The sequence below is a fragment of the Phoca vitulina genome, unplaced genomic scaffold (assembly GCF_004348235.1).
Source record: "Phoca vitulina isolate PV1807 unplaced genomic scaffold, GSC_HSeal_1.0 scaffold8, whole genome shotgun sequence".
NCBI lineage: Eukaryota > Metazoa > Chordata > Mammalia > Carnivora > Phocidae > Phoca > Phoca vitulina.
Window position 1 is genome coordinate 22989602 of NW_022589711.1, and position 26869 is coordinate 23016470.

The 26869-nt window shown below is 34.8% G+C and overlaps 2 protein-coding genes across 19 annotated transcripts in view; both read left to right on the plus strand.

Moving 5' to 3' along the window:
- Nucleotides 1–8519, plus strand: part of EPHA6 (EPH receptor A6) — an 811402-nt gene extending 802883 nt beyond the window's left edge. For 12 of the 13 annotated variants that reach the window (XM_032406359.1, XM_032406357.1, XM_032406358.1 and 9 more), the window contains 2 exons: nt 3874–4023; nt 5251–8519. In XM_032406359.1, coding sequence (XP_032262250.1) covers nt 3874–4023; nt 5251–5365 — 265 coding nt within the window. In that variant the 3' untranslated portion in view covers nt 5366–8519. The remainder of the gene's footprint in view (nt 1–3873; nt 4024–5250) is intronic. The other variant, XR_004299778.1, reaches the window with a different exon arrangement.
- An 11593-nt stretch (nt 8520–20112) lies between these two features.
- ARL6 (ADP ribosylation factor like GTPase 6) overlaps nt 20113–26869 on the plus strand; it is a 42491-nt gene continuing 35734 nt past the window's right edge. For 2 of the 6 annotated variants that reach the window (XM_032406374.1, XM_032406375.1), the window contains exons 1-4: nt 20119–21145; nt 21244–21304; nt 22179–22278; nt 24028–24177. In XM_032406374.1, the coding sequence (XP_032262265.1) occupies nt 21300–21304; nt 22179–22278; nt 24028–24177 (255 nt within the window). In that variant the 5' untranslated portion in view covers nt 20119–21145; nt 21244–21299. Of the gene's footprint in view, nt 21146–21243; nt 21305–22178; nt 22279–24027; nt 24178–26869 lie in introns of all 6 variants that reach the window. The other 4 variants (XM_032406372.1, XM_032406376.1, XM_032406378.1 and 1 more) reach the window with 4 other exon arrangements.

Sequence of the window (26869 nt, forward strand, 5' to 3'; positions counted from 1 at the left end):
ATCACCCAGCCACCCCATCCCTCCCACCCCCCAGCACTCCAGCAACTCTCAGTTTGTTTCCTGAGATTAAGAATTCCTCATCTCAGTGAGGTCATATGATACATGTCTTTCTCTGATTGACTTATTTCACTCAGCATAATACCCTCCAGTTCCATCCACATCATTGCAAATGGCAAGATTTCATCCTTTTGATGGCTGCATAATATTCCATTGTGTATGTATATAGATAGATAGATAGATAGATAGATAGATAGATAGATAGATAGATATACCACATCTTCTTTATCCATTCATCTGTCGATGGACATCTTGGCTCTTTCCATAGTTTGGCTATTGTGGACATGGCTGCTATAAACATCGGAGTGCACGTACCCCTTCAAATACATTTATATTTTTGGGGTAAATACCCAGTAGTGCAATTGCTGGGTCATATGGTAGCTCTATTTTCAACTTTTTGAGGAACCTCCATACTGTTTTCCAGAGTGGCTGCACCAGCTTGCATTCCCACCAACAGTGTGGGAGGGTTCCCCTTTCTCCGCATCCCTGCCAACATCTGTCGTTTCCTGACTTGTTAATTTTAGAAATTCTGACTGGTGTTAGGTGGTATCTCATTGAGGTTTTGATTTGGATTTCCCTGATGCCAAGCAATGTTGAGCACTTTTTCATGGGTCTATTGGCCATTTGGTGTCTTCTTTGGAAAAATGTCTGTTCGTGTCTTCTGCCCATTTCTTGATTGGATCATTTGTTCTTTGGGTGTTGAGTTTGATAAGTTCTTTATAGATTTTGGATACTAGCCCTTTATCTGATATGTCATTTGCAAATATCTTCTGCCATTCTGTCCATTGTCTTTTGGTTTTGTTGACGGTTTCCTTTGCTGTGCAAAAGGTTTTTATCTTGATCAAATCCCAATAATTCATTTTTGCCCTTGCTTCCCTTGCCTTTGGCGATGTTCCTCGGAAGAAGTTGCTGTGGCTGAGGTCAAAGAGGTTGCTGCCTGTGTTCTCCTTTAGGATTTTGATGGACTCCTGTCTCACATTTAGGTCTTTCAATCATTTGGGTCTATTTTTGTGTGTGGTGTAAGGAAATGGTCCAGTTTCATTCTTCTGCATGTGGCTGTCCAATTTTCCCAACACCATTTGTTGAAGAAACTGTCTTTTTTCTGTCAGACATTCTTTCCTGCTTTGTCGAAGATTAGTTGACCATAGAGTTGTTTTATAGAAACTGCTCAGATAATTTAGAAAAATAATGTAGAAGCTATTGCTAATCCTCTTGTATGTTCACATTGTACATTAGAATAGTGAAGACTTGGAGAAATGCTCTAATTAAGAATCCTATTTAACTCTGTTTGCAGTGGATTCCTTTATTTTTTTGTATTTTATATGAGATTTTGCTTATTTTATAATACTTATTGATGTGGACATCTCTAGGAAACAACAAATATAGCAATAATAAAGTATTTATGATAGGTTATCAACCTTTGGACATAACTAATCTTTGTTAGGGTCAAATCATGAATCAGTCTGATGATTAATTTGAATGAATCAGCCCGCAATCAAAATAGCATTGCAATTTATTGTACAAGAAAAGAGCATGTAGCTTTTAACAGCCTCCCAAATTGGAAATATAGTAACAGAATTGAGTACTAGTAAAAAGGATTCAAGCCACTGTTAAGGATTACCAGACTCAATATGGACCACTATGTAGTCACAAGATACATGCATATAATTTATGTAAATTTGAATTATATATTAAAAGCAAAAAAAACACTATTTTTTCCTCATTATCTCTCTTCACCTTCATCTCCATCTTCAACTAGACCCCAGTTTAGAAAAAGGGAAGTCAATGTAGCAATCAAAGAAAAACCAAAGACATGAACTCGAGGCCTTTAGTGGGGACTCTGTTCTGAAAATTCCAAGGGGTCCCTTTCAGAGTCTTCAAGAGTTGTGCAGTGTACAAGTTGTATGGCCACACTGAATGTCTCTGACTTTTGTGTTTCTAAAGACCCAGGGCCAGGTGATTTAAGGGTAATTTAAAGGATTTTTATGGGTAATTTTGATTATTAGAGATTTTTATGTTTTCCCTTATCCACTAACCTTACAGCCTAACTCCCATTCTCATATATTTTTAACAGAACAGTACCAGAGTTATATAGCATTCATACTCCATCCTGCTTCATAATGGAGGAATTTTTATTTCATGTGGTTTCATCATATGTTTTCATATACTATTGGTTTCTAGTTAAAGCTGAAATAGTTCAAATATGAATGGTAAATACTATTATGATGAAGTATTCCAAATACGAATGTTAAAACTATGGATCTAGTTAAGTCTCTATGGCTTCTTCCATTCTTTAATTTTATAAAAAATTAAAAACAAATTAAATGAAATTTGGATTAATCTTCAATATTCTAATAAAAATAATTCAATGATTCACTTCTAATGGGAATATTTTTCATTACTTAGAAAATAGATTTGACTCAAATACTGAACAAAAAAGGTTACTGCTCTACTATTTAATATAAACTCTAGACCTAATAATTTTTAAATGATGTATTTATTACCCCAGAGGGCTAATAACATGCTTATAAAAGCACTTTTACTACCAGGTATTTTGTAAAACCATATAAAATATTTTTAACAATTTTCATATATCTCTGTAAGGAGAATAATATAATTTATTGCCAGAATCAGTTAAATACACAATTCTTAGTTAATTTTCCTATAACTTCTAAGGTTACTTCCATGTTTATTCTGTCTTTAGCTTACATAAAACTATTCTGTATATATATGTATATATATGTACATATACACACATACATATATATGTATGTATTTGTAATGAATACACACACACCTGCTAGCCTTTCCAAAATAATACCTTTATATTATTTTTATATTAAAAGTACAAAAATATGGGGCTCCTGGGTGGCTCAGTTGGTTAAGTGTCTGACTCTTGATTTCAGCTCGGGTCAGAATCTCAGGGTTGTGAGATCGAGTCCCACATCATGCTCTGTGCTGGGCGTGGAACCTGCTTAGGATTCTCTCTTTCCTTCTGCCCCTCTCCCCCCTACCCCAGCCCTCCAAAAAAAAAAAAAAAAAAAAAAAAAACTACAAAAAATATCCCCAACTGCAATGCCCTTTGCATTAGATATTAGGAACAAAAATACAGATGTCTGTATCACTCACTTTAAGATCCATCAACGCTGGGTTCCTTTTTCTTGTTAACCCAAACTTGCATTGATTTTGCTTTGTTTAATGCCATATTAATATCTGTGCTTTGGGCTGTCATATTACCCTAGGCTCGGATGTATGTAAATCTTATTCATGCAACTGAGGTCTGTAACAGCAGAAATTATTTTTTAATAAATAATAAATTCTTGTTGAATGTTTGAGAATAAATAAATAGAGGCTTGACCAATGAATTCTCTGTGAAAAGGAGAAGGGACTATCATAGCAAATATAAAAAAGGCAAAAGGGTAGGGATTCAATGGCAGGTTAGAAAGTCTAAAAGTAAAGAGCCTGTGGCTACTTACCGTCCTTTGGGGGTTAGGACTGGGCTATTCCTCAGGTTTGAAAACACAGTTTTATGCAAGAGGAAAAAGTAAATAGCAGTTTGCAAGATGTGGGTTTTCTCAAGATATATCTAGTATAAAACCCAGTTAGTGGCAAAAAGCAGAAAAAAGGTAAACTGATAAGTGAAACTGACCAGATAAAAGCAGCTGATTTGAATATAATGGAAAAATTAGAGATTTTTTTTAATGGAGTATGAAAACATTAGAGGTAAGGATATTGTAAAAGGAAAAAAAAAAAGGAAGTTGGGTATTTTTTGCTTTATCTGACTTTTAAATGGTCTCCATGGGTTTTTTCTTGTAGAATGCCAGAATCCCCTTGTGAAGTTCCGGAATATCCTCTGTTTGTCACAGTCGGTGACTGGCTGGATTCTATAAAGATGGGGCAATATAAGAATAATTTCATGGCAGCAGGGTTTACGACTTTTGACCTAATTTCAAGAATGAACATTGAGTAAGTGGTCCTAGGTTTATTATTGTGTTTAGCAGTCCACTCAGGAGGTTACAGATTCAAATACTGGATCAAGAACACCATGATTCAACTACATTTCCTAACGCTAGTATGGCATTTCCACATCTTTCCTCACCATTTCTGATTATCATTCTAGTGGAAATTGGACATTACACTTTAACTATTTTCCTTTGGAAGAATATGTTTAATTCAAATAGCTGTTTTAAAAAGTTGTTAATGCTTTCTGAAATGCATATTACTCTCATTCACATCCTAGACTTTACATCAGCACAGTTTACCTAGGCAAATTACTTATGACTCACATATACTAATCTTGCATAATCAATTCCTATTACTTCCATCAAATGTAATAATTGTAATCATACATTATCATACATTTCAGAACTCCTTCTGTATATTATTAAAGTTGGACATTTTTCCATTTTCCCAAAAATTATTCCTTGCCTGGGTGCAGTAAAATGTTCAACATGTGCTTAAAAGGTAGATACTAAAACTAGTTGGTTGAATCATATGAAATTCCCATTATTTTGAAATAGTGATGGCAATTTCATATAGTTCAACATAATACAACGGCATTTTTTTCAGATTATTGAATGACCATAGGTCCACATTATACCTTCTACCCTATATATTATTTTGCTAATACTGTTGAAAAGTTATATCATTATCTAAATTGTATACCTGGGGCACCTAGGTGGTTTAGTTGGTTAAGCACCTAGCTCTTGATTTCGGCTCAGGTCATGATCTCAGGGTCATGAGATTGAGCCCCACGGCGGGCTCTGTGCTCAGCAGGGAGTCTGCTTGAGATTCTCTCCCTCTCCCTCTGCCCCTCCTCTCTCTTTCTCTGTCTCTCTAAAATAAATAAGTCTTTTTAAAAATTGTATACCCTTTAGGTCTATGGAATGTCTGAACATTATGTTGGTACCTGAATTTGAAATTTTTCTTTGTATCCTTAAATTTGAGGTAGACTTGATACATTATCTGGCACCAGGGAGAAGAAAAATGTAACAAAGTCTTGATGTTCACTTATATCTCTGCTTAAACTCTCATTTTACCAGCTATACAATTTTTGTTAAATTCATAAAGCAAATCTGACATGGTACATACTTACCTTATGTAAATCTTCATTTCCTATCTCCTATACTTACCAGATCTAAATGTTTCTCCTCCCCCCACCCCCAACTCTATCTCTTTTTCTCTCTCTCACAGTGATATTAGAAGAATTGGAGTCCTACTCATTGGACACCAGAGACGGATAGTCAGCAGTATACAGACTTTACGTTTACACATGATGCACATACAGGAGAAAGGATTTCATGTATGAAAGTACTACAAGCACTTGTGTTTTGTGCCTCAGCATTTCTAAAATGAAAGATATCCTCTCTACTACCCTTTCTTCTGATTCTCCAAACATCACTTCACAAACTGCAGTCTCCTGTTCAGACTACGGGCACGCACCTTTTGTTTATGCTTCCAACCTGGATTTTAAAATTATGCCTCATAGCTCCTCTGAATAACCTGCAAATAAAACCCCGGCCCACTGCAGATTACCACTACACAATGGTAAATAACTCAGCATGGATTTGTAACTTTGTACAACAGTATTTGGGAAGTGTTCACGAATTTAAAAAGGAATTTGCCCACATGCGGCTTCCTTAATGATGTATTTAGAAAGTTTGATGGTAGATGAAAAAGAAATAGTTGACCTTTCTTTCATGTTTTGTGATCAAGTAGCTTCCAAACTAACATGAATATTTTTAGATAATTATATTCAACTCTAGGGATCATATTGTTACTTTATTTAACTGTTGATGCCTGGTGTTGTTAGAATTATTTGCAGAAATAACCAATGATGTCATTTGTTGAATTCTTGTCAGGTGTCACTGTACCTAAGAAGGGGGTTATCAGGGAGGGAGAGGGAGAAACATACTGTGCTTTTCAATCTTCTAAGGCTGGGTTTGTCTATTTTTTTAAATTAACTTTATAGTGTCCTACATATTTCATAGTAAGTGGTAGTTTAGAGGCTTTTCCCTTCTAAGTTTTACTAACTACAGTATATTTCTCTCCTACCTTATGAAGATCACCACAGAAAGACCAAGAGTGGATCCAGTGTTCTAAAGGCTTTCATTGAGCGAAGCATGAAATAAAAACCATGTCTATTCCCTTGGTTCACTTTCACAAGTTTGCAAAAGCAGTTATCAAAGCACTGAGAAAATTAGTTATTTTCAGTAGAATTGCTTTGAATAAAAGATCTAAGATTATCGCCTGAGATTTAATGTAAAAAGAGTAATTAATTTAATTTAAACACAATTTTATGATAGCTATATGGTGCCCCAAAAAATAAACACATCTAACTGACTGTCTGATATTGGTGCATTTTGCAGGTTTAAGAATCTTTATATTTTGTTCCTAAAAAATAAGTTACATGAACATGCTGAGCTGTTTTCCAAACCTTTCAAGAGACAAGTATGCCACTGCATGTTCCAAAGAGGATATGAACAGACCTAACACGAGTATATATATATATATATATATATATATATAAATTGTGTGTCAACCTGGGCCCATAACACAATAACATAAAAATGTGAACACAGCTAAAGTGTGTTGTCATAATTGTCTCAGAGGCTGCAAAAAAAGGCAAATATATTTTTCAGTGAATTAAGCTGAGTCAATTTATCAAAACAGTGCTGCTTTACGAGTAAGTTCAATTGTAAAATCAGCTGTCGTCTGTAAAAGTATAGAATGGCTCTTGTGCTGGGTTTGGAAGAGTAGGGAGGATGTGTTGAGAAAGAGAGATTTTAAAAAGAGCAAGTTGTCTAAAGATCATTATTTAATAAATCAGTTTTTCTTTGATCCAAGACATAAAGGTGCCCAACCCACATTCTCCAGTTCCTACCTAAATTTTTGGTAATAGCAGCTGTCTTGCTATTAAAGGAGACTCACTTTTATTCTTTTAAGATTTGTTGATTGTCCCATTAGACTAGACCCTTCCACATACATTCTTTTGCTGATTTATCTCCTGATTTTTGTCTACCACAGCTTAATTTTTCTCATTTCAAAAAAAAATTGTATTGAGCTTGAAGGACGAGTCTTTTAAGTATTCCTTAAAGTATACTAAAAAAGAAAAAAAGTGAGAAATTTATCACTTTTTAAGTAAGTTTGTCAGAAATAGCTAGCAACATTTTCTAGGCACCACATGCATGGTCATGCATCACTCATACACTATCTGCTGTTTGCTTGATACATTTACACAAACCTGGATACATGTAGAGGAAATACAAAATTTCCATACTTACCTGTCTTCAAATATATATTAAATAAGAACAGATGTAAAACAGATTAAATTTATTAATCATATATTTATTTTTATAATACAACAAAAAAGTATTTAGAAAAATAAGGAATAGAATAATTATGGTCTTCCATAGGACTCTGTCAGCAACATCTGTATACTTTGATGAAATAAACTCTATAAAGTATTTAAACTTCTATGAGATGGGCATTCAGTACATGCAAGATTAAAGTTCACTGTTAAGAATTTTTTTCTTAAAAAAGTACAGAGATCTTTTTCTATATCTGATTAATTTATATTTTTTTCTTCCCTAACATCTTCCTCTAGTATTATAAAACTGCCTTTCCCCTTCATCTCTTACCCCAAATGCTCTTTAAAATTTCTTTAGAATTACATTTATATTTTTCAGAACTGTAAGCATGATAATCTTACGTGTGATTTTGAACCTCATCATGGTCAGAAATGTTGCGTTCACACATGGCTGAAATATTTGTGCATGATTAAACAGAAACATTAAAAAATTAAGGATATCTATTTCTTAATCACCTACCAATCACAGATCCCTGATCCCAAGGATGTTATAAGATCCAGGAATATTAACAGTTAAATTGCCAAATTTATTTGGAAATTTCACATGAAATATTTTGAGATTTATGAGTACACATATTTAGTAATTAAAACTGTTTAATATGCATAAGTATAGAACTTAATTATAGAAAGAAAATTAGTAACTTACATAAATCACAGCCTTCAGTAATGATTTTTGATAACTTCAATATGCATATACATTCATGTACCTGCTTTATTTTAAATTTTCTAATCTATACTACTGAGGAGCTTTTTGGATTTTGTAGATCAGACAGTTGAAGAAACCATTTTCATTTTATTTCCTGGGTGGCCAGTTTCCAGTCTATAATCAACTCATTATCCCATAGTATAAGGCACATTTGGGAAAAAAAATGTAAAAACAATGCACAATCAAGAAGCAAGATTAGGTATGTAAATCATTAAAAAAGCAATGAGAAATTGCAAAGCTCTTGGCTTAACAGGAATAAAAAATTACAGCACTTTTGCACTGAGTTATCTTATAGCCGTTGATAAATAAGTTACGCATGCCATTGGGGCGCCTGGGTGGCTCAGATGGTTAAGCGTCTGCCTTTGGCTCAGGTCATGATCCCAGGGTCCTGGGATCGAGCCCCACATCGGGCTCCTGGCTCAGCGAGGAGCCTGCTTCTCCCTCTGCCTCTGCCTCTCTCCCTGCTCATGCTTTCTCTCTCTCTCTCTGTATCTCTGTGTCTCAAATGAATAGATAAAATCTTTAAAAAAAAAAAAAGTTATGCATGCCATAATAGAAAAAGATTTGTATACTTTAATACTCTGCATTACTCTTTAAAATCTATCCAGCTATCACCAAATAAAACAGCTTTTTTTTTTTTTTAACAGCCTTTTAACTACAGTTCTAAGACCTATCTTAGCCCTGAAAGGGAAAACAAATCGAAATTCAATTCCTGAAAAGCAAAGTCTTTACAGAAGTTCTTCTGAAGAGGTGGTGAAGAATTAATCTCAACCACATTGCTTAAAAAATCCATTTTTTATATCTTTCCCTACCAAATTTCTACTTTATAAATCATTATCCCAAAATTTTCACCAACATTAGGTTTCTTTTTTCTGTTCCTTCATAAATTTTCTAAAATTTCCTTCCTCAGCCCCCTCTGTTCTTCTCTTTATTCCTCCATCCCATCTCTTTTCCTTTCTCAGCTTCTACCACTCCACCCTGATCCTTATCAGCAAAAGAAAGCACAGAAAATCCAAAAAAGATCTTAACTACTCTCCTTAGAAGAGGCTGAAGATGGAGGGAAGAAGGGAATGTTGCAGAAGTCATACATTAGTATTTTGGGTCCCACCACATAAATGGGAGCATTTGCACTCACAGAGAGGGAATGAACTTTGGTTTTTATTAACTGGAAATTAAGTGCTTTGGAAAGTAATTTCAAAATGGATGATGATGATTCTTTTCTATAGCTTCAGATAAGGAAATTTATTATTAATTTAAAAATTTTGTATTTTAAGAATCAAAAACTGTTATCAATTCACAGTTGGTGTACGTGTGTTTATGTAACAGAGACTAGAAGCAAATATATCACATCTTTTAATATTATCACCTTAACTTTTCCAAGCTCAGATTCCATTTAGTAGAAAAGACTCATATCACTTCATGTACAATCCGAAAATATTTTGATGCTTTTTATATGGAGACTCCAAAAGGTAGAGGAGTACACTGAGTCAAATTGATGTTATTCTTTCATTAGGACACCAGGCCCTGGAGTCACCGAACTTCGGTTTTTATGCTCAACTTTCAATCTTTATAATTTCAGTAAAGACAGTATAAACTTTATTTAGTTCAATTTAACAAATATCTATGAAGTGTCTCCTACACACATAAGATTTTTATGGCAAAGATGAGTTTGGCTGTACTGTCCTTACCTTCAAAACAACTCTTAAGCTTAAAATTTAGAGGTTGGAGCCTATTTGCTATGCTTGCTTGCTGTGATTGCCAAGTCACTAAGGGCCAGCTCTTTCCATAGAACAAAAATATATTAAATAAATTAATAAAGCCTTGTCCAGTGTGGATTGGGTTTGCAATCTTTATGGAGAGAAATTTATTTTGTACCTCAAATTCTCATACAACACCCCACACTTCCCCTAGCAGAGAGGAGCATGCTTGCAGGATTCTCCTAAGACAATCTCCTTAGGAATCACAGATTTTTCCTGTCCAGTGGCAAACTTTTCAGTTCATGTGTAGATTCACTACCTCAAAGGTGCCTCCAATTAGAAAACATCAGCCTTTTTTCAAAACAACTCTGGAGTAATCTCTTGCCCAAGCCAATTCACTGGTTTTAGTAAACGTACTAATAATTATGAACCTGCAATAGTTGCATAAAATTCTTTCAAACATGATACATTTAACAAGGGAAAGAGATGATTACTCATGCCTAGATCTAACATATTACTAAATGAAATAAAGGAAAAATCTTAAGTTGCAGAGACATAAATACCCCCCTTCCTCTTACTGTTTTCTTAAAAAACAAAATATTAGGCAGGTATTTCAAAGATTTCACAGGATAAAAATAAATTTTGTATGTTAGAGGGGATGTGACATTTCCAGGGAAAAAGGGTCAACAGATCCAGAAGATACAGGTCATCAAAATATAACTTTAATCCTCTTTCTTCTGACTAATAATTAGATTTAAATTTCACATTAGTGGGCGCCTGGGTGGCTCAGTTGGTTAAGCGACTGCCTTCGGCTCAGGTCATGATCCTGGAGTCCCTGGATCGAGTCCCGCATCAGGCTCCCTGCTCAGCAAGGAGCCTGCTTCTCCCTCTGACCCTCTCCCCTCTCATGTGCTCTCTCTCTCTCATTCTCTCTGTCTCAAATAAATAAATAAAATCTTTAAAAAAATAAAATAAAATAAAAAATAAAAATAAATTTCACATTAGTGATGGATTTATATAAATGTATAAAAAAGGGTGTTTACATCTTAATTGAAAAACGTGGGGGGCACCTGGGTGGCTCAGTCAGTTAAGTGTCCGACTCTTGATCTTAGCTCAGGTCTTGATCTCAGGGTTGTGAGTTCAAACCCCATGTTGGGCTCCATGTTAGGCATGGAGCCTACTTTAAAAAAAAAAAGACTTGGGTTCTTTGTTTTTAATTCGAAACAAAAATTGGTTGGTTGGCATTTGCTTTTTAAGGATTTTAGAATAGATTTGAAAGTCTACTTTTAGTTTATCAGTGTTGATTCAAAATTAATTTTAAAAATGAAACAAAAAATAATATGAAGAAAACTTCATTTACTAAGGGTAGCAAAGCACTATTAAAAGAATATAAACTTCATCTTTTAAAAAAAATCTGGCAAATACAAAGTTTTGTGTATCTCTTAATGATACCAAGTCCCTTCTGTTGTATTATATTTTTGCACTTTACCATTGAAAGTTTTTTTCTAAACAAAACAAAGAAAGGTTCTCACTTGAGTTTCCATACCGGTTAACTACAGTACCAGATCTCTACATCATTAAGAGAATTTTTGTTTCATTTAAAAGGAAAATTCTCAAAGAAGAATTCCACTATCCTTAGACATACCTAATTATATACATACCTAATTCATCCAAAGGCATTACAGAAAAATTACCTGACAGATGAGGATGAAAGATAGCTCTTAAATGTAATATAAAGAAGTGGTTCCTACTTTCGATTAGAAAATGAAGTACAGATTAACAACACAATTTCCTGGGAGTTGCAAATTAGAAAGGTTATCAAACTCAGTGAAAAATCTTCTCTCAAGTAAAGCTCTTTCCTTACCCATGTTCTCCATTATTTTTAACCTCTGGATATCTATTTTGTTACAATAAACTCACTTTTGGTTAAGATAATAAGTTATCAACTCAAATAATAAATCAGAAAAACTGAGATATAACTTTAGAGTGTTCTACAAAATAATGAAAGAACAGCCTACTTCAGGATTCCTATTTAGTTAGCCCAGTCTCTAGCTCATTAGCCCTCATTGAAGGGAAAACTGTCTTTATTCCAAAATGATATATTATCATAAAGAAAAATTCAAGGTATGAGAACCTTCATTTTTCATATATCCAAATTTTATTTTTAGGCATTAACTTTGAAAATAGATGTCCTTGTTTTCATAACTTAAATATGAGCTTACATGCAAGCAATATTGATGTAAATATTTCCATGAGTTTTGCCCCATTTATAGATCATTATCCTCAGAACAGTCTTCATTTGCCTGTGTTCTAGAAAGACCAAATATCATTTAACTGTTTGAAATCATGATAGATGGAGTGAATAGTGCTAAATCATAAAGATGAGTAAACAATGCACTTACAAGATTTTTACCTAATTTAAAATGTCCTCTTCTATTGCCTTTATAATAAATTAAATCTCTCTTCTACATTTAGTAATTTGTAGAATGAAATGTAAGCATTTAGCTAGAAATTGCTTGTTAAATTTTCATTAAACACATCTTCACTCAGAAGCTTGAATATAATTCATTCTGTTAGCTCATTTCTCATGCAAAGTAGTAACTTTTGCTCTCTTTAGAATTATTTACCCAGTAATATCATTATTTAAGTTGTAATACAATTTTTCTTTGACTGTACATGCTTTACTTATTGCCACATATTTTTATCTTTGAAATAAATCTGCTTAAAATTGTTGTCTTTAGAAGCTCTATGACAAAATCCATGGCTACTCATTTGCTAACAAACTTAAGACTGAATGAGCTATTTTTTCTGTCCATGTGATTCATGTGAGCATTGTTAAATCTAACTTATTTGAATATTCATTGGTGTTTTATCTAGAGCTATTATTTCACTATCTTTAAAAGTACCTTTAAAACAGTACTGAATTTCATAGACAATATGACAATAAACAATGATTGGGGATTTTTAAAATTCCTGCATTGCTTGAAAAATAAGGTTTAATGTGCATAAATGTTTATCATTGAAGTTTTTAATTTGCTTTAGTGTGATGTTTCTTCCCATGTCATATGCATTCAAAGAAAATTGTATTAATATATCTATACTATGCAAAAATCTCATCTTATTCTTACAAATATAGAGTTTTGACATAATTTGGGGGTTTTTTAGGCCTCCAAGAGAAAAAAAAAAGTAAAATGGGAGCATTTTTTTTTTTTTTTTGGTGGGGCATAATATTTGAGCAGTCCTAACAAATATGAATGTGTAACATTTGATTTTAAAGACTACTATATGTGCTTTATTTCTGATACATTATTAATCATTTTCTTAATCACATCCCATCTTAGATTGTGTCTTTGAAAATCTGAATAACTACAGGATATAAATGTCTATGGACATTTTTCATAAACTATACTTGGGTTTAATTTTGTATTCAGTACAAACTTTGACAGCTTAATTTTGATTTTAATAGTTTCTTAACAACATTTCTTAAAATGTTGGTTATATTATGCCTTCTATAATAACCTTATTTTTTAAAACTCAGAGGCGGAGCATTAATGTAGAACTTGGAAACAGACCAATTTCCATTAAAATTGAGGAAAAGACAAAAAGGTAATACAAAGAGTTTTTTTGTCAAAACAATTACCACATTAAAAAAAACTATTAGAAAAGAGTGATTAAAAATTCTGTCTTATTACTCTTTTGGTAATTTTGAAACTAAAATGCATTTTGAGGAGGGGAATCTCTAATATAAATAAGTCTATTAATATTTGTTAAAATATATAGTGATATATAAAATAAGAAATTTTGCCAAGATATTAAAAATAGAAATTTATTTTTTAAAATTTATTAATAAACCAAATGATTACAATTATTAACATTTCCATATTACTAGTTCTTTTGATTTCTAAGACCTATATATAATAAAAGAATTTGTCAAAAAAATACATTGAATTTTGGACTGTCAAAGCATTTTATACATGTCAGTGAATCACTCTCAGTAAGAGTTTTTTCTTCTGATATTATTAAATGTAAAAAATTTATATAAGATGCAGAAAAAAAGAACTGAGTTAAAAGGGTAGTCTTTTAAATCAATTTATGCTTTCATGCAATTATATATATTTTATATAGTTTCAAATGTTTAAAAAATGTGGTATCTGCATATTAATTTTATGTTATATGCTATGATCTCAAAGTGCTTATATTCTTTCAAGGTGATTGCCTTCTCTTTTCAGTTAAGTATTAAAAAAAAAACAGCTGCTTTATGTCATATTTCCATTCAGTCTCATAATGCTTATAAATTTCCAGTTCTCAAAGAGTTGAAGCCAAATGCCAAAACACGGTGGCTAGAAGTTATTATTTTTTAAGTTACTCTCTTTTTCTTTTTAATCTAATATGGGACAGATGTCTCATAAAGTCTGCTGGAGAAAGCAAACTCTTAGTTTCTCATGAATGGAAATACAAAAAGAAAATCCTACATTGGACTTTGTGTATTCAAAATAGTGAACATATATTTTTATAGTTATTTTTCACTACTTACTGTTTATTCAATTTTTTAAATTTCACCAGATGGGATACCTCAAACAAAAGTGAAAGGCCATTCCATTTTTGTATAAACTGCTTTCAGAGTCTCCAAAAACCCCTTGAGGAAGCAAAACATTCCCTTTTCCCAACTTACAACTTCTCTCAACCATTAAATGAAATAATTAGGTATCTATAGTTTAATATAAAGAAGAACAACAGGGCATGATTTCTCCAGTCAGAGCTCTGACACTATGGGAAACAGATATAACAAACAAAAGAAAAAAAAAATTAAAGGAAGTTCTGTTTGCTGGTACAAAATTGTATAATTCCTAAATTTTAAAATTAGTATATACACATATATACTGATTTACTTTAAATATATTTATCCATAATTTCATTTGTTCCATTAACTAATGTTTATTGAACACTGTCATGTACGTGTCCTGTTCTAAGCACTGAAAATACAGAGTGACCAAGATAAGCAAAAGTCCCTGCCTCATGGAATTGATCTTCTAGTGGTAAAGGTACACAATAAAGAAATGTTATGTTGATAATTAAAAGCAATAAAGTTACATAGCATGACTGTGGTTTTTATATTACATGGTAAAATAAATTTTCTCTGAGGATGTGACATTTAAACTGTTATCTGAAAAGCATGAAGGAACCAGTCAAGAGAAGATCAGAAGCAAGAACATTCCAGGCAGAAAGATAAATTTAATGTGTGGGAGTTTGGAGTGTTTGAGGGTAGAGAGAACAGTGTGCTTAGTACACAGTAGAACTGAAGAGAGGCAAAATGAGACCGGAGTGAAAGAACATTTATGAGGCTACGGCAATAGTTTAAGCAGAAAAATAAATGTTGGCTTTTGTTAAAGTGGAAGTAGTAAAGATAGAAGTGAGGGAATTTGGGCTATATTTGAACCCAGGGCTTCCTAATGAATTAGGTATGAGGGGTGAAAAAGAAAGAAAAATCAAAAATAAATTCTATTATTTGGAGAATGAGAGACTAAGCAGGGGTGGGGAGAAGCAGGTTTGAAGGGAAAAATCAAGAGTTAGGTTTTAGCTACATAATGCCTGAGATGCCTGTTAGATATTCAAATGGAGAGTAGTGTATGTGAGACTTCCAAGGAGCAATCAGGGATAGACATCAAGATTTGGAAGTCATCAGCATATAAATGGTGTTTAAAATTTTGAGATCACCCAGGAAAAGGCTGTAAGATAGAGAAGTAGGCTGCAATTGAGGTCTAAGGCATTTCCATGTGTAGAAGTTAGGCAGAGAATTGGAAGCCAACATAGGACACTAAGGGAGTATAAGGTAAGGTAGAGGAAAAAAGAAATCCAACTGGTCATCTGGATTAAATGCTTGTAAGAAGCCAAGATGTGAACTAAGAAATTGCCACTGGATTTGACAGATGAAAGTTATTGGTGACCTTGACAAGGACAGTTTCTATGAAGTAGTGTAGTCAAAAACCTGATTGAAGTGGATTAAGAGGAGATTGTAGGAAAGCTGGTGGAGTCAATATCTATAAACAACTCATTCAAGAAGTTTTACTCTAAGAAATAGGGCAGTAGCTGGAGGGAGATACGGGGTCAAGAGAGATTTTTGGTTGTGTGTGTGTGTGTGTGTGTGTGTGTTTAGAGAAAAATGCTAGAGTATATTTATATACTAATGAGAATGATCTGGTAGAAAGGGGAAAACTGATTGATTATGCAAGAGAAAATATAATTATAGAAAGGGCCTTGAGAGGTAGAAGGGTTAGGATACATAGTATAAGTAGTAGGGAGGTTAGTTTTTGATAGGAGGAGACATAGAACTGCAATGGGAGGGAAGGCAGAATTGCAGATAGGTTGGTAGATTTGTGGTGGAAAGGTAAAGATGTTACTATGTGAGTAGTTCTATTTACTATTGCCATAAAAGTCATTACGCAGGGTGTGAAGGGAGTATAGATTGGAGGAGAGAGGTATAAGTAGTTGGAAAGGGGAAAAGTGAACTATATATATATATATATATATATATATATATATATATATAGTATATATATGTATATATGTGTATGTATGTGTGTATACACACACACGCATGTATACATAAACACGTAGTCAGTGGGTATTTGTGTATGTTGTACACCACGGGAAAAAGACATATAGTATAAAATATTTTAAAGCCATTCTTACTGAATATTTTTGAGACATCTTACTTGAAGGACCTGAAACAATTCTGTGCTTTCCAAGGACTCTAATAATGGTGTTCTCTTTTCCATAATGTAGAGATTAAGTGAGGACTTCTCAATGCCATAATAGGTCTCATATTTTGTTATTTTTGTCTATTACAGAGTAAAAGGCAGAAATATTTTGTAGCTATTCTAATTCAAAGCCTATGAAAATTATTAAAATTAGTTTAATCTTGAAAATTGTGTATTATATATTCAAGCTGGTAGTTTTCTCAAAATACTATTTTGGAGGGTTTTGAGCCCCCATCTGAATTAAAAAAAAAAAAAAAAGGCAAACAGGCTCTAATCATTTAGTAAAATAATACTTTTATTTTGTTTTGTTTTCATATGAAAAACACCAGTACCATCTGTCATTTAGGAGAAACACATGGACAATATGGTTGTTTTGTTCATTGTGCCCTCCCTATCCTATTGGAAGGATGTGATCTTTTAATTGTGCTTGGATCTTTATTTCTGGATAGGATGTATGTAATTCAGTGTGTTGAATTTATAGATGCATATGGATTTGATGTAAAATTAGATTGTGAATAATGGAATAAGATTGCTCTCCATTTTTTTGCTGTTTTCGCATAGACAAAAATAGAAAGATGTATGTGTACATATATGTATTTGATTAAACACTTAATATTTAAATGGCCCTGTCAAATATTAAGTGGTAGATGTTGACAGTTGCAGTGTATTCAAAATAAAAGTTACAAAAATCTTTGTAGCACAAATACTAAAAAGTTTAATTTAATACTTAGTAGTACATTTATATAAAATACCTAGATAACATCTGTCTAGGTTGAGGCATTTAATCCCTCATAGAGCAATATTTGACTAATGAAAAACTGCAGCTGAAAACATTTCTCTTTCCTATAAGTATGCATATGGTTTTTAAAATGTACCTCTCTGTAACCTGTCATAAAGTTAATTATCATTAATTATGGATTTAGCAGTGTACCCATCTACTCTTACAAAAGGGGGAAAAGATCTGTGAGAATAAGGAAGTGCAGCATGGTATTTTTTTTTTTTTCTTTGTTATTACTGTTTCTCTTTGGTATCTATTTAGAGCTTCAATATATGCCTTCTGCTCAGGTTCCTTACACAGACTATGTTCTTTCTCTTTTCTGGTTGTATAACAAGACTGTAGAGAGATAAACACAGTAAAAGGGTGTTAACAATTGAACTGCAATCCTACCTATTATCTACTTTGCTACAGCAGTGAAGTAGTCCAAACTTACTTAAAGGTGGTATTGTTTTCATCTTATAAAAATCTACTGTAATATTATGATGTTCCATGTAAATTTTCATGTGCTGGCATGCTTACAAGTAATAGTGTTATAGAATGCTCAGCTCTCAATGAGGGATTGTTTGTGGTTAATTGCATTACATATGTCATCTATCTATTTGCTGAAAGAATATGGTGTTTAGCAAAACTACCTGCTGAGCAACATAATAAGATTTTTGTACAAAGTACAAATTACTAATTATTGTATTTTATTTTTCTATGATTTCCTAAGAGGCATTACCAGGGTCTTACAGATGGAGTAAGCCTGTTTATTAAAATATCTTAGCAAATAAAAGTTACAGTTCTGGTGGTTAAATCCGTGACTTTTTTGTACTGTTGTATTGATGAATATTTAATTTATTTTTCAGTCTCTTCAATCTAGACGTTCTTTAGATATATAATTCTGCATGCAAAATCATAGCTGTAATTTTTCAAAATAATTAATGTCATTACCATCAAGGCATAAAATCACAAAAATCACTATACATAGATACACATTTTTGTAGTGATTTCATATTGGCAAACTATTTTGTGAGCTTAAGTAAATTAAATTGTTCATTGCAGAGGTAATACTGTACATAAATTGCAGATGACCAAAAGATATACATAATGTCCAACTACTCAAATGGCTTTACACCATCAGCATTCATTCCAAAAATGTGCAATAAATTATGAATCAGGGATTTTCTATATTCTTTTAAAAGTTGCTGGTAAGAAAATACATAAAAAGTTCCTCAGTTAATCAGAATAGTGTTGTAGTCATCATATCTTAGACTTAACTCTTTTATAATTCTTCTACTACAGTTCCAGAAGCCAGTATGAAATTAAAACTGGTTATAAAATACCTGAAACTTCCTTCTCTTATATGGATATCTTAAGTAGCCTTCAGAAAATCACTGCCATTTTTAAAGCTTCTCACCTTCATGATAAAATGAAGACAGCCAAACTAACTTATTAAATCAAGTGGAATAATTTTTATGCTGAGCCTGTCAGTACTCAAAAGGAGTTTCAGTTGGCAAAGTACCAAAATGCAGATTCAACCATATGAAATATTTACACTTTTAAACTTTTACATATTTTTAAAACTGGCATTTTCTGTTATTGAGTACACTTTGGGTTTCACTATTTAATCTCTAATGACAAGCCATCGCATCAAACTGCACTGATCTAAGACGATTTACTTAGCTATTTTTTTGTCAAAGAATTATGTATATGCCTAAATTTACTGAAAAGTTGGATATCCAATCTCCCTGTCATATTTCCAGTTTTCACCAAATGTTCTGTGCTAAGCAAAAATAGAATTCAGCCTAAGGGGAGAAAATACCAACTCCAAACAGGAAAAAATAAATCTGTACACTAACGTTTTCTGAAACATAAGATTTCTGCTTAACTCTAAGACAAAAAAAGTCATATTCAGGCTATAAGGAAATTAGCTTCCATGTCTCATCAAAATGAATCACAAATGCCCAGACACAAAGAAAAGGAATCAATACCTCCCTGTAAATGCACTTACAGTCAGAAGTTAATGAACCAGAATATTTAGGAATTGGGTCAAATCCTACCCATATACTAAAAACTTCAGGACAAAGGAAGACAGGAACTTATTAACTGAACACCTACTATGTGCCAAAAAATATTTTTTTAAATCTATTCAATCCTCAAAACTACCAGATGAAATAAATAGGTATTTTTTGAAAGTGAGGAAGCTAAAGCATGGAGAAGGGTTAATTGGCCTAAGGCCACACAGGAAGAATATCATTTTTTTTTTTCAAGGACATCTGTAAATATTTTGGAATATATAACTATTGAGTTGTTTTAACCTTTCAAGAGTTAAGTTTACTCTTAACTCTTTTTCATTGTAAAACAGCCACATTTGCAAATTTGGAAACCTAACAACAAAAATAGCACCCTATAATCATCCACATAAACACCCCCATCATTAATTTTATATTAATTCTTCTAGTCTCTTTTTCACCCTCCTAGTTCGCTTAATAGGTAAAATTAATAGGCCAAAGATCAGGAAGGGTGGTTAACATAACCCTAGCTAATGTATGTGTGTGTGGTGGGGAGAGGGTGTTCCATACTCATGGCCAAAAAGTAAACTATAGACGAAAACCTAAGAGTAAGGGTTTCATCCATGAAACCCCCCATGGTGTGGGGGGGTGGGAGGGGCGAGGCTAGGTAGGTTGAAACATCTGTAAAATTACTCCAACTGTAGTCTTGTCCTTTGGAAAGCGTGGTTATAAAAATGTGGAGAAATGAGTATATCTAAATATTTTCAACTGGAGTTATCATTGTTGCTATAAAATCCCAGTACAATTTTAAAAGGTGGTTAACGTTAAGCATTCAGACTATTCCTTTCCTGACCACCTACCGATTTGATTCTGGGGACAATAATCACAGATTATGGCTAGTGGAAATCTCTTCAGGAGATCAGACAGCTAAGAAGCCAGAGTACAGGCATACTTCCTCTGCCGAGCCACGCTTCCGACTTTTCACACCAGTTTTATCTCCTCTCCCACCTACATTAACAGTTTTACTTCAGGACTCCAGGGTCTGAGGCCCGTTAAGAGACCGGAAAGCCTCCGTGGGAGAGGCAGCGGAGAAACTCTGGCGCATGCCCTGACAGAGGGGGCACAGCTGTCTTCTTCGGCCGTTGAAACACGCTGCGCGCGTGCCCGGTAAAGACGCAGAGGTTCCACGTCCCTCTGGGGTCCACACGGAGCGCCCACCCCGGCATGCTGGAATTGCTGATATTCTCCCGAGAAGCTGGGAGAGACCGTGGCGGAAAGATGCGCACGCGCAAACGCTACGCCAAGCATTTCCCACCAGGCTGTGCGCACGCCTACAACTCCCATCATGCTCCATCGGGGACAACACTGCTTCTCGCAGGAAGGCGGCCGTTCACCCCGCCACCTGTCTTCACACCTTTAATACTCCTCGGTGTGCCTCTGGCATTCTCGGGAGCTCTTCAATCCCATAAACAAGAGCACCAAGGTTACTTTCTAAGACCGCCAAGGAGGCGTGGCTTCGGGACCGGAAGAACGTCCGGTTGCCAAGGGAACGCCACGCGCCTAGGCGCCTGCCCAGCCACTGATGCTCCGGCTGAGGCACAGGCAACCAGTTCACCCAACTTGTAGATACGGCTTTGCTCAGGAGCAGGGATTCCTACAATGGAGGCATAGAGACTAAGGCTGAGAGACGCCCGATATTTATTCCAGAGACGTATACGAGTGAGTGAGTGGTCCATTCCTGTTCCTCTTCAGCCCCTGGGCCCGCAGGACTAACTTCAAAGACCAGGTATCTCCGCCCCCCCCCCCCCCATGTTTGTAGCCTGCGCCGCCGCCACCAACACCACTCCCGTCGCGTTTTAGAATTGCTCTTTACTCTTTCTTAAGGTTTTTACTCCGTACCGTTGTTTCTAAAGTGTAAGAAGTGGAAAAGGAAAGGATTTATGCGGTGAGTACTAGGGGTCCCAGAAGACTCATGGTTTGGGCGAGTTTGTTTGGTTGGTTTTATCATCGCCCAGTTTTGTGTTTTTATTTGGTGTGTGGGAAATGTAATTGAAATTTCATCCTCAGAAACTGAAAGCCGAATAAAAATGTTTGAAGTACTAAAAGTAGGCTATAATTCCCTCTAGGAACTTTTTTTTTTTTTTTTTTACGTTTACAAAGTACCATTCATGGTGTTTTTCTCTGCCCCACCACGATCTGCGGCTTACTACCTTCCAAGCTGTTTGCTGTGGATAATATCCTAATTCCTCAAGACTTTTCTGGCAACAAGTAATCCTTTAGAAAGCAGTTTCTCAGATAACAACCAAGAGAGTTTGATTGGCTGGTGCGCAGTAAAACAGTAAGATAAGAAACTGGAAAGGTAGATCAGAGCCAGATTGGATCTTAAAATTAGCTACGCGTGAACATTTGGACTTTATTCTGAAAGCCAGCAGTTCTCAATAGGAACTGTACATCAGAAACACTGTGTAGCTTTTTAAAATGCTGATGCCCTAATCCCATCACCAGAAATACTAATTTAGTAGTTAATTCCAGTGTGCAGCCAAAGTTGAGAATCATGGCTTTAGGCATAGGGAGCTACAGAAGACTTTATCTCCCAGTGTGCACATAGGGCATGGTAAGTAAATGATGAGTGGCTTAAATTGTTATCTTTCCTTCTTTCATACATGGAAAAAGTAAACTTACAGAAATGTATGATTACTAAGAAATAGAAACATGCATGTATAAGGCTATAATTACATCTTTTAAAACAACTGACTTCTACATTGTATGTCCCAAAATATTTCATTAACAAGCATTAGTTTTAATAATCCATGAAAAAGGGTTGGAAAATCACAATCCAGGATTCTTTGGAAAATGAATATTCAAGTATCAAGTTTTTGGCAATCGATGCTTTATAGTGGATGCCCAGAGGATGATGAGGTGAGAAGTCGTCATATTTTTTTTAAATCTGTTCAAAATTGTATGGAAAATGGAAAACAAGATATTGTCTTTTTTTTAAATTAACATATAATGTATTTTGATTCAGGGGTAAGATACTGTCTTTTTATCAATATGTTTAGTACAATAAATAACAAAGTGAGAATAGCAAATCTACTTTGAATTAAAATGGTCTGTGTGAATTGTTTCATGATATCAGAAGGCTAACTTAAAGTAGATTGTACAAATGTTCCTTAAGCTGAGATTTAAAGGAATGGATTGAGTGAGATTTGAGTCTCCAACACAAGGAGAAAAGTGGCACAAATGGAGTACCAGAAATCAAACCCAATCCTTGGATAAGACAACTGTGGCTCTCTTATAGGCCCCATGCTCTGGTGGGGCACCGTGCTTGCTCCTTTCTGCACATCATTGAAATTTGGTTTTGAAATTTCTGTCGGTATGATCCCCCAAGGGGCCTAAGCAAAATCAATGATGCAGCCTCCTTTTGATGCAGTTGTCTTGGAAACCTCATCATTTAAGTTGCTGCAGCTTCACATTCTTCAAGGTATGGCCTTACCTAGGATAGTGTGGGATAAAAAATACTCGAGGAATTGGGGGATGACAGGCTCCTGGAACTTTAGATGGAGATGAGAATAAATCAATTAAATGAGATGAGTATTTAGAGAACTTTGAAAAAGATGGTTAGGAGAGTAATAGGAAATATTTGGGACTTAGGCAGATTGTAGTTACTCCTATAGCAGTCCCTGCAGCAGTTGAGGGCTGGCAACAGGGATATCTCTCTTCTCCCATGATAACATTTTGGGGAGTGATGGACCCAAGGGGAGTACCTTTGGAAAGTTTCATTTGGAAAGTTCATAGCAGGTTATGAGCAAGCAATATGTATAGCAATATATTATATATTAAAGTAAATATGGGCGCCTGGGTGGCTCAGATGGTTGAGCATCTGCCTTCGGCTCAGGTCATGATCTCAGGGTCCTGGGATCGAGTCCCGCATCGGGCTCCCTGCTCCTTGGGAGCCTGCTTCTCCCTCTGCTTCTCTCTCTCTGTCTCTAATGAATAAATAAATAAAATCTTTAAAAAAAAAAAAAATTAAAAAAAAATAAAGTAAATATATCTGTTAGTATTCTTCGTTCCTCTTGATAGAAAATGCAACCTAAACTGGATATAATCAAGCAAACAAACAAAAACAGTGAATTTAATAGTTATTCCTTCAGATTATTGGATAATACAACAATGGGGCTGGCTTCAGAAAACGATTTAGCCAGTGGCTCAAATAGTGTAGCCCAAATCTCAGTTTTTCTCATTTCTGACCTGCCTCCTACTTTCTGAGCTTCGGCATTAGGCTCTACATGAACTCCTTTGCCATACATTGTTCCAGATTTCTAGAAAGGCTGCAGATATTTTCAGGATCACAAGTGGCAGACTCTACACAATACTGAGTTTAACCACATTTTCTTCTTAAATATTATAATTTACCAGAAGAAATATACAGCTATTTCAAGGGCATTGTTCTTTGTGTTGCCTAGGGTTATAAGCTGCCAATCTGCATTTCACATAAGGCTCCTTTGTGCTAATCAGCTTAAACTTTGTTTCCTAAATACAAAGCTACTTGACATGGTTTTTATGATTGTGTCTTTAAATTACTAATTTTTTTGATGCACATGTTCATATTTTCCATACCTAAGTTGCCTGTAATGATTGATATATCTTTTTTTACTTTCTAACTTGCAGCTGGTTTGTAAATATTTGAATCACATTATGGGATTGCTAGACAGACTTTCAGGCTTGCTTGGCCTAAAGAAGAAGGAGGTTCATGTTTTGTGCCTTGGTCTGGATAATAGCGGCAAAACAACAATCATTAACAAACTTAAACCTTCAAATGTAAGTATCTTTGTTAGATGCTTTGTGTATTTTCTACTAGAGAAAGTTAACATGCAGAATTATTTTGTTTGCCATCATTACTTCATATAATCATGTTATGAAATCCTTTTAACCTTGTAGTATCTTAAAGTAATAAATGTCAGTCAGGCATAATTTGCAGTGTATTTTATGTAGATGTATAGGTGAGTCTTGATTATTTAAGCTGGAATATTTTCCAAATGTCTTTTTTTCTTAAAAGATCCTCACAAATTTGCCAAGTTTACTTTTAGGTATCATTGCCTTCTTTTTGGCTCCCTCTTTACAAGAGAAACAAAGGGAATGGTGAATCATTTTTATGGGTTCAATGGATAATTAAGACAGTTTCCCAGGAGTGTGGTATGCGTATCAGTAGTAGTAAGCAGAATGACTTTAAGTCATTTAAGTAATAAGTATATGAACATATAATTTTAATTGAAAAATATAAAGCTAGCACATTCAACACATGGTACATAAAAGTTAGGTTTTGCTACGTATAAAGAAAATCCACATAACAGTGGACTAAATAAGATAGAAGCTTCTTTTTCTGTCAGCTAAATAAGTCCAGAGGAGGTATTCCAGGGCAGGTGGTGCAGCTATGTGGTCAGTCAGGAGACATCCAGGCATCTTCCATCTTCCTGTTCTGCTATTCTAAGTGCCTTTTTTCATCTTCAAGATCTCCACATGGTCACCTTGGTTAACTGTATTCTAAGTCACAGGGAGGAGAAAAGAACAAGGCAAAAGAATAGGCCCTCTTGCTAAATAAGCTCTCTTTAAAGAACTTACCCAGAAGCATCAAATAATGATTCCTTACTTATATCTCATTGGCTACCCCTATCTGTAAATGAAGCTGGATTTTTTTTTTTTTAAAAGCAGGGCATACTGCTGCTTCCAAAAATAATAGGAGTTCTGTAAGTATGGAAGAAGAGGAAAATGGATATTGGAAAGACAACTAACATTTACAGTTGTAAATACACTTATTTAGGTAAAAGCCATTAGTGAATTAATGAAAACTGTAGAGTGAAAGACTAATATAGACTGCATAAAGATAGGGCAAAAACTAAGAAGCTGTTACTCTTAATGACTAAATGGCTAGAGAATGGGAAATATTGCTCCTAAATATGGTAGTTGCCTCCAATGTTTCAGGTTGGGCTGAATAAGCAGCCTTACTACTCTGTTTTCTTTTGTAGCAGCTTCAGTTTTACTTCTGTTTAGTTGGAGATTACTTTGGAACACACACACACACACAAAAAATTATTTCTTTTTTTCTGGTCATTATTCCCTTCTACATAGATGAGTTTACCACATAAGAACAACTAACTGCTGGTGTATTTTCAGGTGGGAGTTAGTGTGAGGCAGCCAGGATAAAAAACTGAACATGGATTTGGAAGGCAATTTAGGTGTTTTAAGGAGTTCCCCAGCTGAGGTATACGTTCTGAAGTCAGGCAAAGATAAAAAATATCAGCTTTATTTAATTTTGGAGGGCAAGGTTAGGTCTCTTCAGAGGAGTTGCTAACACTCTATTGAGATTTGCCTCCCAAAATTTCGGGGTTTCCTCCTCCGGGAAAGATCCTACTCTTCTAGGTTCGTTTCATGGCTAAGATCAGATGAGAGTGCATTCTTGTGATAGGCATGGAGCATTCAAATGAGAGAGAGAGTAGAGAGAGGCAGAACCAAGAATGCTCAGTTCTGTTTCACAAACTGAGCAGTCAGAGGAGTAATTATTTAGCCATAGAGAGGAATAAATTGGAGAAGGTGAGATAGAGAAATATGGAGTATCATTTAATGAAGTTTTCTCTATATGTGAAGATAGGGGAAAAAGGTTAAAAGAAGCCCACATACATTAGAGTCTATCTCCTGACCTAGGTGATTACAAGAAATTTCTTTATCAGTCCTTCAGAGGGAGATAAAGCATCCTACCCAGTTGCGTGGGGTCCAGAATTGATCTTAGAGAACAGTGAGTATATGTTTAAAGTAGAACCATACCCAATTGTGCCTTGGCCCATAATCAGTACTGTGGATCAGCAATCAGCAGATAGGCTGGGCTAATGCTTAAGAAACTCAGTGACTGGTGACCTATACTTCTGTAGGTAAAGCTATCAGCAGTAAGGAAGATTATAAGGAAGTTTTTTTCGGTAAGGGCCTATTCTATCAGAGGTGTTTACATTTTTCCCCACATCAAGGAATTGCCTCAAAGGTAAAAATTTTTTTTTTGGTAAAACTAGTCTTGGGACGCCTAGGTGGCTGTGGGTTAAGTGTCTTGATGCTTGATTTCAGCTCAGGTCATGATTTCAGGGTCATGGGGTTGAGCCCAGTGTCAGGCTCTGAGCTCAGCGTGGAGTCTGCTCCAGATTCTCTCCCTCTCCCCCTCCTCTCTCTCTCTTTTTCTCCCTCTCTCAAATAAGTAAATAAAATCTTAAAAAAAGCTAGTCTCAAATAAGTACAAAATAACTGAAACCAGAGCCACCATTAATAGCCACAAAATGGGGGCGCCTAGGTGGCTCAGTCAGTTAAGCATCCAACTCTTGATTTCGGCTCAGGTCATGATCTCAGGGTCCTGGAATTGAGCTCCATGTCAGGCTCCATGCTGAGTGTGGAGCCTGCTTGGGATTCCCTCTCTCCCTCTCCCTCTGCCCCTCCCTTACCTCTCCTTCTCTTAAAAAAAAATATATAGCCA